Here is a 13686-nt window from a genome sequence, read left to right on the forward strand (position 1 = left end):
AGAGAGAAAAGTGTGAGACATAAGGGCAGAGAGTGATAGAGAGAAAGATACAGACTGAAAAACAGACAGACGAAGAGAGAGACGGAGTGACAAAGAGTGAGTGTCTGAGTGTGTGTGCGAGAGAGAGTGCTGTAAAGAGACTGACAGTGAGGCAGACAGAGAAAGAGAGAGATAGAGAGAGAGAGTGTGTGAGTGTGTGTGTGTGTATGAGAAAGAGAGAGTGAAAGTGATATAGAGAAAGAGACAGATAGAGTGAGTGAGATTGTGTGTGGTATGAGAGAGAGAGAGAGACAGATAGAGAGAGAGAGAGTGAGTGAGAGTGATGTAGAGAAAGAGACAGACGGAGAGGCAGACAGGCAAAGAGTGAGAAAGAGTGTGAGTGAGGGAGGGTGTGTGTGTATGAGAAAGAGAGAGAGAGTGAGTGATATAGAGAAAGAGACTGACAGTGAGGCAGACAGACAAAGAGAGAGTCAGAGAGAGAGAGCGTGAGTGGGTGAGGGAATAAGTGTGAGACAGATATGATATATAGAGAGTTCGTGTTTCCAAATGTGTGCTAACTCCAGATACGGAGAACTGTACTCCCGAAAACCTGCCCCAGTAACTTCCCCTCTCAAAATCTCTCATGTGGGTTGATTTTGGGGGTATTTTGATGACGTCATATCACCCCTTTCCCCTACATAAACCCCTCCAAACCCACCAAAACCAAAACACCCCTGGAAACGGGAACAATGTGTAATTTCACCAACCCGTAACGCTTTATCGCTGAACGTTACTCATTTTGAATAAGGCTTGCACACACTGTTCACTGTGATTTTGAGCAAGGCAGGTATACACTGCCACCGTCACGTGATTTGAAGCCGGGCAAAAATTCATTTGGGAAACTGTGTTAACCGTGTGGAAAATGGTGGTGGAAAATGGAAAAGTGTTACTGAGATATGGGTTAGAAGGTTGCACGTGGCAAAGTGTTATGCGGTCTTGAATTGGTTGGAAAACTGTAGTTTTCCGATATGTGATTGAGTGCTTCTCAAAGTCTATAGTGAGGTCCACGTTATAATGGCAGTGTTCGATTAGCAATGCTATTGCTATCCTTGTCAGCAAAGCGGATAGTGCTATCTCTTCCTCGTTACCAGATCGGCTTCTAACATGTAGAATTGATAATTAATTAACAAAATATTTCATCTTATTTATGAAAATTCATCATTCAATTATTGAAAACTATAATTTCTTGCTAATAAGATATAATTGATTTTTGAACGAGAATGAACAGTTGTAATATCACATCAATAAACCTGTATCAGCTAACGTCTATAGAAGGCATTGACAAGACAGAGGATCGGCAACGTTGTTCTCCAACTCTCTCCACTGCCATTATAACGTGGACCTCACTATAGATGTTGGGATTCGCGGTAGATATTGGAAATAGGATTTAAGAATGATGAAGTAGGTTATGGTGAATTCTAAGATACTGGTAAAAGTTTATGATTGGAACTTCAGCCAGCAACTTACAACTTGGGCTAGAGGTTGTGATTTTCTGTGGATATTGATGATAGAACTGAAATTGATGTAATTTTGGCTAGTTACACACACATTGGATTTTTGGACCAACGATTTATTTGCTGTCCTTATAAATTCTATTGTATTAAACAGATTATGTTTGTTAAGTTTCGTTCAATCTGAAATCATAAGGACGACAAAAATAGTATCTTACGTAACAAGGATGGGAAGGGGCCTTTTGCAGGCGAGAATGATGTTTCTAGTCGAGGCGTTGGCCGAGACTAGAATTTCATTTGAGTACTGCAAAATACATTCATGTCCAAGTAACGTACACTATTTTTTGTCTTAATAATCCAAAGAAGAATAATTGAGATGTATAAAGCATTGCCCGCTTGTGATGACGCTACTACAATCATGCATTCTATACACATAACCTAGTTTACGATTTCCGAATCAGGAATTTTGTGGAAGTTGACAAAATTTCCACCAGGATCGCTGAAGGTGTTTTTTGTAGCAGTTTGCTGTTCCTATTTCGGAACTAGGAAACATACTGCATAGAAAACATATGGTTTCATTACAGTTGAGTATGCTGTAATGATAATCATAAGTTTATTTGCTCTGCAAACAGCTGTTTACCGGAATCTATGCATGGAAAACAGCTGAAATTGATGACCATGGCAAAAATGTACCAACACAAATCAATATACAGGATGATTATGAAATGACTCTACAACTTTGAAAGCACATAAATATTATTGAAATCACTTACAGATTTGAGCACATAAATATTATCGAAATCATTTACAGATTTGAGAAAGGTGCCTTTTGTTACAAATACTTCAAGTTTGAGGTGTGAGTGTTGGTAAGGTTTGGTTCCGTGACAGCCGTTGGTAATGCGACATCCCACCGATGAACGATCTCTTGCCACACTCTCGTATACCAGCATATCAGGCGTAACTTGTGCAACCGCAGCGATCCGAATGTGATCCGATTTCGGAGGTCATTAAGATTGTCTGCTAGAGGAGGAATATAAACCTTGTACTTAATGAAACCTCACAGGAAGAAATCCTTCGGAGTTTCTAGACGATTGTTTTCAACCTCGCTGGATTTACCATGCAGGGCCAATTGCATGGCCACCTCGCTCACCGGATTTAACACCTATGGAATTCTTCCTGTGAGGTTTCATTAAGTACAAGGTTTATATTCCTCCTCTAGCAGACAATCTTAATGACCTCCGAAATCGGATCACATTCGGATCGCTGCGGTTGCACAAGTTACGCCTGATTATGCTGATACAAGAGTGTGACAAGAAATCGACTATTGGAGGGATGTATGTCGCATTACCAACGGCTGTGACATGCAACCAAAATAACACCCACACCTTAAACTTGGAGTGTTTTGTAACAAAATGACACCTTTCTCAATTCTGTAAGTGATTTCAATCAAAATATTTGACCGAGCATAGTGAGGTCTATGTTTTAACTCTTGTGTATGTAACGCATTTACGGCCAAAAGCGTTGATAGAATTCTATGAAATTTGGCAGGAATATTCCTTTTTTAATTTCACGTCGATGCATACACAATGTTTTTTGAAATTTTGTATTTTAAAATATATGGAAGGAGAAGGAATTTCCTCCATACTCCGATATCCTATTATATTAAGCGAGCAATTCCTGTATTTTTATATCTGGGTATTTATATTTATAACTCGTTATTTATGTTCAACGGATCTCGTAAACGGCTCTAACGATTTTCACGAAATTTGGAATATAGTAGGTTTATGATATAAAATTCGATTGCACTAGGTCTCATCCTTGGGAAAATTCGCTGATCGACATTTGAAGGATAATTAATCCTTAATCCTCTGTGGATAGTGAAAAATATGTGAAAAATCAAAATATTGCATACCCGAAATTCATACGATGTCATATAGCCAGCTGTGAAATATGAAAACGATCATTTTAGAGAATTGTGTTCTGTTTATCAATAAATAAAAATAACCAGCGAAGCTCGGTGCCCCGATATTCACTATTATATATTATCATCTACTCTGAAGATAGGATTAATCAGACTATAGACTTATTCATGATATAATCAATCAGACGACAAGTGGATTATTCATTACATGCATTACACAGATGTCTGGAGTAGCCGATGAACAGGTGACAGCAGATATTTGTGGATGAAAAAACCGCATGAGGTTGACTGTTCACAGAACTACTAGTTATGTGCTTTCTTGAGCTCAACTCACACTTACGCGACTCAGGTCGAGAAGAGACTCGACTCTAGTGGAGAGCATGTTTCTCCAAATAGTGAATTTCAGACCAGTCGATTCTAGTCTCCGCGACTGTCACCATTTCAAAACACATGCTCTCCACTAGATCGAGTCTCTTCTCAACCTGAGACGCGTAAGTGTGAGTTGAGCCAAAGTTATAAAGTTTTTTATAATCACCCTATATAATTATTACGTTATGTGTAATCATTTTTGTGCATCGAGCTGTAAGACGATTGTCAATGTTAATTTTGTTATGTTGAACATGAAGAAGATAATAATTCAAAAATTGAAAAGTTTACTGACCTCTGGCGTTGACAAAGGTAGCAATAATGATGACGTTGGTGATGATGATAAGAACAGCCATTCCTAGGATGATGGCGGCCTGCGTGACAGCCTCCAGCGTGAACGGGTCAGCGTGTGTCATGACAATGACCTTCACTCGACCTTGAAACCCAACAAGGCGACCTTGAACGGCAGAGCCTTGACTTTGCAGTAGATAACCTTCAAATCAGAAAAAACAACTTTTTTATTGTATAGTTTTCATTAATAGTTATTATTTCTATTGGCAGTTACTAACTGGTGAAGCAAGTTGACCTTGAATGACAATGACCTTCACTCGACGAAACCTAACAAGGGTTTCCTAACCTAACCTAACCTAACCTAACCTAACCTAAGACCTTGGACGGTTGAGCCTTGACCTTGGAGTGAATAACCTTCAAAACAGAAAGATATACCTTAGTGTCACATGGTCTTCATTTGTAGCTTTTTTTCTATTTGCAGTTCCTAACTGGTAAAGCAAGTCAACCTTTAATGACAATGACCTTCCTACACTCGACCTTGAAACCCAACAAGGCGACATTGAACGGCAGAACCTTGACGTAGATATGAGTTTCTTCACAAAAGTGACTATCTCCAGAATTATAGTCTTCGAGTTATTTCGAGCAATTTTTTACAAAAATGACTATTTGTTTCTAGAAAAACTGAATGATTCTCAACAAAAGGTACTTTTTCCAAATGATTCTCAACAAAACGTACTTTTTCCAAACGATTCTCAACAAAATGTACTCTATCCTTGCTCAATTCAGTAGGACAAACATTACTATTTCCATTATCAAGTTGATATTTCTACCATAGACCATTTTACTTCTGGGGTGTCATAATCGTTTCTTGCTTCACCTGAAGAATTACGTTTTTGTATTAAATTACGTCCCTGAGAAACGTACTTTTTCCAAATTATTCTCAACAAAATGTACTTTTCCTTGTTTGATTCAGTAGGACAAACATGTCTATTTCCATTATCAAGTGGTCTAAATCTGTACCATGGACCATTTTACTTCTGGGGTGTCATAAACGTTTTTTGCTTCTCCTCAAAAATTACGTTTTTGTATTAAATTACGTTCCTGAAAAACGTACTTTTTCCAAATGATTCTCAACAAAATTTCTTTTAATTGTTGGAATCAGTAGGACAAACATGACTGTATCCATTATCAAGTTGATCTCCATCATAGATCATTTCACTTCTGGGGTGTAAGATTCGTTCTTAGCTTCCCCTGAAGAATTACGTTTTTGGAGATAGTGAAACTCTACCATATTCTTCGGGTGTTACTTATCTCGTGAGGTATCATGCTTATGTAATTACACTAATCAATTTCATACTAAAATTACAAACTAAATTTTTTATACATGTTTTAGAAAAGAATATTATGATCACCCCGACACATTATTATTATCATAGTGGAGTATCATAATCAGAACTAAGTTTAGTATTAGCAACTCTTGTATGCATAATATAATAATTATGTATATGTTTTGTAAATAAAATCCTCTGGTTGCAATTCATTGGCAATCAGAGAAATTATTATTATAATTTTTATCCTATTTGAGGTTTTGCTCGACAACTCTTCCCCTGGGCTCCGACCCCCAAAGGATAGTGACAAGCAATTTTACCAGAGTGATTGCTCCACATGTCCATGTGGTAAACAATCATACTGGGTCCGTTACCATTAAATCGTTTGCCCTGAGAAGACGTAATGAACCAAGGATGACAGCCTTCTGCATTTTACCTGCGAGTGCAGTAGCAGCTCTCTCACAGGCTGGAATGGTTTTAAGGTTGACCAAAAACGAGGGTCTCATGCCACCCAAAACTCCTATAATCAACACCACCATTCTTATGGAGTAGCCTGGGTTAAGCGTGCGCAGCTCTATTAATAGGTCTTGATATTTTGCCTGTTTTTCCTCCTCCTTGCTGACAATGTTGCCTTCAGCTGGTGCTGAGAACTCGATTACATACATTGTCTTTGCCACTATGTCAAGGAGGACAACATCAGGCTTTGTGGCTCTTAAAAGCCTGGTGGTGGAGAATGAGTAATCCCAATACATTCGGCACCTTTATTCGTCACAACAGACTCCCCTGGGGCATAAGGCAGCACTGGTGTTTTGTCAATACCATATGAGTGTCTAAGATGGTAATAGAGCGCAGCATTATGTCTATGGATGTAGTCCACAGCTGCATGAACAGAGCACGATGATAAGATGTGCATGATCGTTTCTGGTGCTCTATGACACACCCTGCAACTGATATCTGGGACATCAGTTATTATTATTATATTATTATTATTATTATTATTATTATTATTATTATTATTATTATTATTATGATAATTAGATCCTTCTGGTTTGAAAATGATCATTTTTATGATGACAAACAAATCACCTAAAATTAGATTAATTTGAATTTAATTTGAAGGACTCACCTTGACAGTGAGGCAGTAGTAGTAGTATGTGTTGTGTGAGTGTTAGGTGACCTTGACGTTGGAGGTGACCTTGAGAGTGGGTTGACCTTGAGCATTGCGGTGGCGGGGGCGGTGAAGCGGGGGGGAGGCAACCGCCCCTCGCAACCGCCAACGCTACCGCACCATCCAAATCCCCTTCTGAAACAACAAAAACATTGCAAAAATTTATAGTTGAAGATTTGTAAAGTTATGAAAATTTATATTCTTAAATTTACAGAAACACTAACAGTTTTTGCAACAGTTTGTAAGATGTAACAGATACTATGGCTCAACTCACTCTAACTCGACTCAAATCGTACGACTCCAGTCTCTCAACTCTACGACTTTTTCACTCATTGGCACTACTTCAGCTTCATGCTACTCCATTTCTAACCTCACATTATTAAAAATATTAGATCCAATTTGTCACTTCTGCGCATGTAACAAATTTTAAAATGATTATTATGAATATATTAGTTACTCAATTATAGTTTTAACTTGTTGTTAATAAATAAAACCACCATTAAATTTGTTGGGCAACTTAAAAATATATAGGAAAACAACTGTCTGCTGTTTAACAAAGATATCCTCTTTGACTCATGCGAGAATCTGGCGAAAAGGAGAAAAGAGAAGAAAAGAAAAATGAAGAAAGAGAATCGAATAAGAGAGATGGAGAGGACACATAATTATAATGTGTGAGTGTGATATTTTCAACTTGTATTCACAACTATACTACTTATCGGCATCTACAATACATCTGAATTACGTCTACAGAAATTGTGCAATAGAATGAGTGGTCGCGGAGACTAGAGTCGAGTGGTCTGAGTCTGAGTATCACCATTATTTGGAAACACATGCTGCGTCGAGAAGAGACTAGAGTTGCAGTCTCTTCTCGACTTGAGTCGCGTAAGTGTGAGTTTGTATCTGTTTAGCTTACCACTAACGGTGGAACATGCATGATACAACTGTCGTCGAACAGTGTTGCGTCATCACAGCGAAAGGCTTTGAGCGAAATTTGTTGAAGTTAGATTTTTGTATCTCCGATTTTTTGTTGTTTATTTCTTTTTGCTGCTCTATTCGAGGTTAAACTATTCATCTATCATAATTTTTAGTCTTCCAGTGGTTTGTTTCATGTTAGAGGCCTCTAGCTGATGACAAAACATGCATGATAAACATAATGACTAAACGTGCATGAAGCATGATGAACGTCCGAGCATGATGAACATGCATGAACATGCATGTTCTATCGTTAGTGGCCAGCCTTACACAACTTTCCAGTAGACTCTTAAACTATGACAAATAAACAAAATGGATTTCTCAATCATTGTAGAATTACAAGCTAGGGAAAGCTGCAGTACATTCTTTTTTTCACAAACATTGATTATGAGAAAATTCATGTTGTGACCGAATGACAAAGAATAAAAAATTCTCATGAATGATAATAATTGTAAATTGGAGTCGACCAAGAGAATAATATGTTGAATGCATGTAATCACAGCAACACAACGCCATCAATTAAAATTTACATTGAATTATTCGTCAAGTCTCACAGAAATCGTTGTAAAAGCATCAACTAGACCCTTCTTGGGAATTGGAGGGGTGATAATATGAAGAGGAAACCCTATAAGAATAAAATTAGGAAGGGGAAATTGGAGAATATAATAGACAGTGAAAAAGAAGAGAGAAACACACAATGACATAGTAGAAGAGCAAGAGGAAAGAAGGAGTGTGAGAAGAAGAAAAAAACGTAGATGGTGAAGCATAAGGTGATGAAGATGTAGATGAAGAATATGAACAAGGAGGTGGATATGATGAAGAAAACGGAAAGAGAATGAAGAAGAAGGAGAAGAAGAGAGAGAGTGTAATTGTGCTCTCTCTTGCCACTCATCAGAGAAACAGCTGGATGTGTCACTGTTATGACAGATAACAAAATTGAGAGATGCTCTGAGAGAATATTATTCTGGCTCTCATTTCATCCCTTTCTCTCTTCTACCTTCCTCTCATCACCATCTCCTCCTTCTCCTCCTATTTAACATTCTTCTCTCCACAGGTTCACTCATCTCTGATTATTATCCGCTTCACTTCCCACGCACAAGCCTAGAGCTTATGTGGGCATCACGCTCAGCAAAAATATCAAAAAATGTACTTTAATAGGGTCCACGTTATAATGGCAGTGTGAGGACAACGTTGCCGATCACCCGTCTTGTCAATGCCTTCTGCAGACGGTACCTGATACAGGTTTATTGATGTAATATTAACTGTTCATTCTCGTTTTTAAAATAATAAATTATATGTTATTGAGCAAGGAATTATATTTTTCAATTATTTCATAATTGAGATGAATTATTTTGTTGATTTATTATTAACTCTACATTGTTAAAAGACGGTCTGGCAACAGATCAGAGCAAAGCGAGAAAGAGATAGTGATATCCGCTTTGTTGAATGATAGACAATGATGGCAATACCATTGCTAATCAAACTCTGCCATTAAAACGTGGACCTCACTATAGGTACATTGATAGGCATGATAATATAGAACAGATGGAGTTCCCTACAACCAACCCTGAATAGTATTAATTTAGATCTGAAGGAACAGTCGCTTTATGTTATTCAAGAAAACAGCACATAGGCTAGTAGGCCCCCTTTCCACAATTTGCATGCGTCTTTTGAGCAGCTTTGTGACGTCACAGCGTCGCCTTTGTGACGTCACAGCACCGTTTTCCGCTTTTCATTAGCTTTGTTTGAGCCCTACCACTTGCATAAATTCGTTCACTCTCATTTCAATATACATGCGACTACTAATGCTGTTCTATTTCAATCTTGGTAGATTGTCTCAGAGTCATATAACACAGTGTAATATAGTTTCTTTTTCTTCTTCTTCTTCTTCTTCTTCTTCTTCTTCTTCTTCTCTTCTTCACCTTTTTCTTCTTTTTCTTCTTCGTGATATAGGTGATATTCATCTTCTGTGATATAATAAAGGGAAGGAAACAATGATTGGCTTATACATGTACAGGATAGGAAATACATGACTGACGCATCATCACTTCTGCTGAACTGATAAACTTGGAGTTTTGAGCATATCGATTATTAATTTCCGCCACACTGCACAGAAAGCAGCTGTTTTCCAGTCCCTACGTAGATCTGAAAGACATTGTTAGCAGTCGACTCTCGTCTGACGTCAGAACAGGTTTCAGAGTACCCTTTCCAGCCGCTAACATGGAACTAAGAAAGGTGATCAAAAAACAGCTGATCAAAAAACTTTTCATTATTTGTGTTCATTATTCAATAATTGAAACATTTATAATAATATCATCTTATTGTCATTTGAAAGAATAAAAAAGTATAAACTCAACCTCCCACATAATTGAACATAATCTTTTAGGTTATTTAGACAAATCAGAATAAAAAATAAAAATACTTGGACAATTCCTTATTTTCAGATTACCTCAGATTACCTCCGGCCTACGGGCTCGGACTTGAAAACCGATTTCGAGCCGGAAAAATCTCATTTTCTGCTCTAGGTGCGAAATATACTATTTTTGGACTCAGGGGACCTTGAAACGTCTAGGAATTTAGAAATTGGGGTACCTTAATTTTTTTCGGAAAGCAATACTTTCCTTACCTATGGTAATAGGGCAAGGAAAGTAAAAACCGAGTTATTCACAAAACATTAAAAATCTGGTGTGGCGCACTCACACAACTTTCCTTGCCGTTATGAAAATTTATCACATGACGCTAGTGTTCCCGCGCATCTCCAGTCGACTATTCAATGATCTAAGCCAGCTGGTGACAGGACTATAACGCTGGAGACACACGAGGTCTGCTATCTCTTCATAGTGGATGATTTAATAGAATCAACAGTTGCCAACAGTTTGCAATTGAAATAATAACATTTTCTCGAATTTCGAGCTTATTTGTAATTTTAGGTGAAAATGTTACTGAACATTAATTGTAGAGATTCTCATGCTCGATCTTTTCAACTCGGAATTTTTCGTTTAAATAAATTGTATCTGAAGCCTGATAATTGGGAATCTAAAATCAAACTTTGCATAGATGGGGCAGAGCTCCTGAAATTATCACAGATATGGGACTCGTGGCAGTTGATGGAGCTCAACAATGGCTATTTTAGGTATGAATTTCATCAAAATCGTTGAAGCCGTTTCCGAGAAAATCACGAAAAACCCTGTTTTTGACAACATTTTCGCCATTTTAGCCGCCATCTTGGATTGCATTTGATCGAAATTGTTCGTGTCGGATCCTTATAGGGGAAGGACCTTAAGTTCCAAATTTCAAGTCATTCCGTTAATTGGGAGATGAGATATCGTGTACACAGATGCACATACACTCATACACACACACACACACACACACACACACACACATACAGACCAATACCTAAAAACCACTTTTTTGGACTCAGGGGACCTCGAAACGTATAGAAACTTACAAATTGGGGTACCTTAATTTTTTTCGGAAAGCAATACTTTCCTTACCTATGGTAATAGGGCAAGGAAAGTAAAAAATGGAAAACATTACCTGCTTGTGCTGAACTTACTGCATGCATTCTATAAACATAACCTAGTTTACAAATTCCAAATTAGAAATTTCCTGATTGTAGTTGACAAAACTTCCACCTGGAGCGATGAGAGTGGTATTTTTTGTAGCAGTTTTACTGTTCCTATCTCGGAACTAGAAAACATAGGTACTCGACTGTAAAGAAAACATATGGTTTCATTACAGTAGAGTATGCTGTAATGAGAATCATATGTTTATTTGCTCTGCATTTACTTAGCGTATGGCAGCATACACACAACATATTTATAATCACAAAATTCGCAAAAAAGAAAACATTAGAAGATTCATAGATAAAACGAATAAAAATATTTAGTCACTTTTGACCTGGAAATTAGAGGCATGCTTCCAGGGTATTTAAGTAGGCTATTGATGCTGGTTTAGCCACCAGGAAATCTTCCTGTGCACCCATGTATGCTGATCTCATATATATTGTTTATTTTTGTGTGTGGCGAAAAATAGCGTTCGCACCACGGGCAAAAATGTTTTTCCGGCTCTCAATCTTTTCCAGTTCACGGCCTAAGGCCTCTGACTTGAAAACCGATTTCGAGCCTGAAAAATCTCATTTTCTGCTCTAGGTGCGAAATATACTATTACGGAGGATAATTTATAGGCCTATCTTCAGTTCCTCAAGATCTCAGTAGATCAAGTTATCAGTTTGTCAAGTTTTTAATTGGGCCTACACCTTTGTGGAACACGAGTTACCTGATAGTTTACTATAAAGATGTCGATATGATTCTCAGGAGGTTTAATAATAGCAAAATAGCATGACATTATGATATTCCTATTTGATATTCGTGATAAAATATGCTAATTTTCCTATTTCATTACAGATCTTTACATTTTTTTTTCAATTCTCTCGTGAGTAATTTTAAAATAATTGTTAATGAGGGATGACGTATGAATTCGCAAATAGGTCACAGTACTATTGTGAGGTCCACGTTCTAATGGCAGTGTTTGATTAGCAATGGTATTGCTATCCTTGTCTATCATTCAACAAAGCGGATAGCGCTATCTCTCGCTTTGCTCTGTTACAAGATCGTCTTTCAACAATGTGGAATAATAATTAATTAATTAAATATTCCATTTTAATTATGGAAATTCATTTAAAATTTTTGAAAAATATAAATTCTTGCTTGATGAAATATAATCGATTATTATTCTAAATGAGAATGAACGGTTGATACTTTATTACATCAATAAACCTGTATTGACAAGACAGAAGATTGGCAACGTTTTTCTCCTATCTTTTTCTACTGCCATCATAACGTGACCTCACTATAGAACTATTTTTTAGTTGCTTCATGGATCTAGTCATGTTTTTAATGCGAAAGTTATTCATTAAACTCTCCATGTTTGTTCGTACACGAACAAACACACTTATCACATTTATCACATTGTGTACAAATACTTAACATGAAATTGGAAAAAGTAGTTTTGTCTTTTTTACAACTCAATTAATGGAGATACAAGAATACTCGTTCACAAAAGATTGATGACAACCTGAACTAGTTTCTTCTCAGATGGATAGTTCAGTTTCCTACAGTTTCAAGTTGTTTAAAACATAGTTTCGAATGATAATCACCCAATTCAATTCAATAAGAATATTCTCCAATCCACACTTCTATCTATTCGATATCATAATATCAGTAAAATAGTTGGTAAAGAAGAAGAAGAAGAAGAAGAAGAAGAAGAAGAAGAAGAAGAAGAAGAAGAAGAAGAAGAAGAAGAAGAAGAAGAAGAAGAGAAAAAAGAAGAAGAAGAAGAAGAGAAGAAGCTGTATCAGCAATAATGTTTGATATTTCCATTCCCCCAGCAAAAATCTGCCAAAAATGACCAAAACATGCGAAAATAATAGATTCGCTGTCATTCGAGCCACCAATAAATAATGTCAGCCAATCACAGACCATATATCCTCCAACATGTGCGAACTGCAATAATTAATTGCAAATCACATTTGCATATGGATGGACCCTTAAATTATCCTCCCTCATCTCCCTATGACATATGACCTTTGCGTGAACAATATGTACAATGCTGAACTGTATACATATATGATATGAAAGCTGTAAACTGTGTACAATATACAATGACAGTATAGTTATACAATGAATATTAAAGCTAACTACAGTGTGGTATGGTGAGGTCCACGTTATAATGACAATAGAGAAAAAATAATCCATAATAACATACAAAACGTATGTAAATAGACAAAATCTGTTGAGCTCTCCATTTTTCATGTGTTTTGTATGTAATTATGGATTATTTTTTCAAGGTTGCGTTTGTCTATTATAGACTTAATATCGGGGACAGAGCTTTGCTCTGGAGTACAAAAGCATAGAAAATTATTATGAGAGAAATTATAATAACATTCATACAGAAATGTTCTATCTAATCACAGTAAGTTCAAATTGATCCCCAGAGGAATGCAAAAATTCCCCCCACAAAGGCCCAGTTGCACAAAGCCAGTTAAATTTCAATCCCGATATTAACTTCCCGTGAACCAAATCAGAGAAGACCAATAATTCAAAAAGATGGAATTAATCAGGATTGAAAATAACTCGGATTTTTTGC

At 36.9% G+C, this 13686-nt stretch overlaps 1 protein-coding gene across 1 annotated transcript in view; it reads right to left on the reverse strand.

Moving 5' to 3' along the window:
- The window catches only part of LOC120351790 (G-protein coupled receptor 52-like), a gene marked incomplete at its 3' end in the record, with an annotated part of 143789 nt that overhangs the window by 21130 nt on the left and 108973 nt on the right, over positions 1-13686 (reverse strand). The window contains 2 exon segments of the mRNA XM_039430116.1: positions 4073-4270; positions 6523-6699. Coding sequence (XP_039286050.1) covers positions 4073-4270; positions 6523-6699 — 375 coding nt within the window.

Source organism: Nilaparvata lugens, chromosome 6, assembly GCF_014356525.2.
Source record: "Nilaparvata lugens isolate BPH chromosome 6, ASM1435652v1, whole genome shotgun sequence".
NCBI classification, from domain to species: domain Eukaryota; kingdom Metazoa; phylum Arthropoda; class Insecta; order Hemiptera; family Delphacidae; genus Nilaparvata; species Nilaparvata lugens.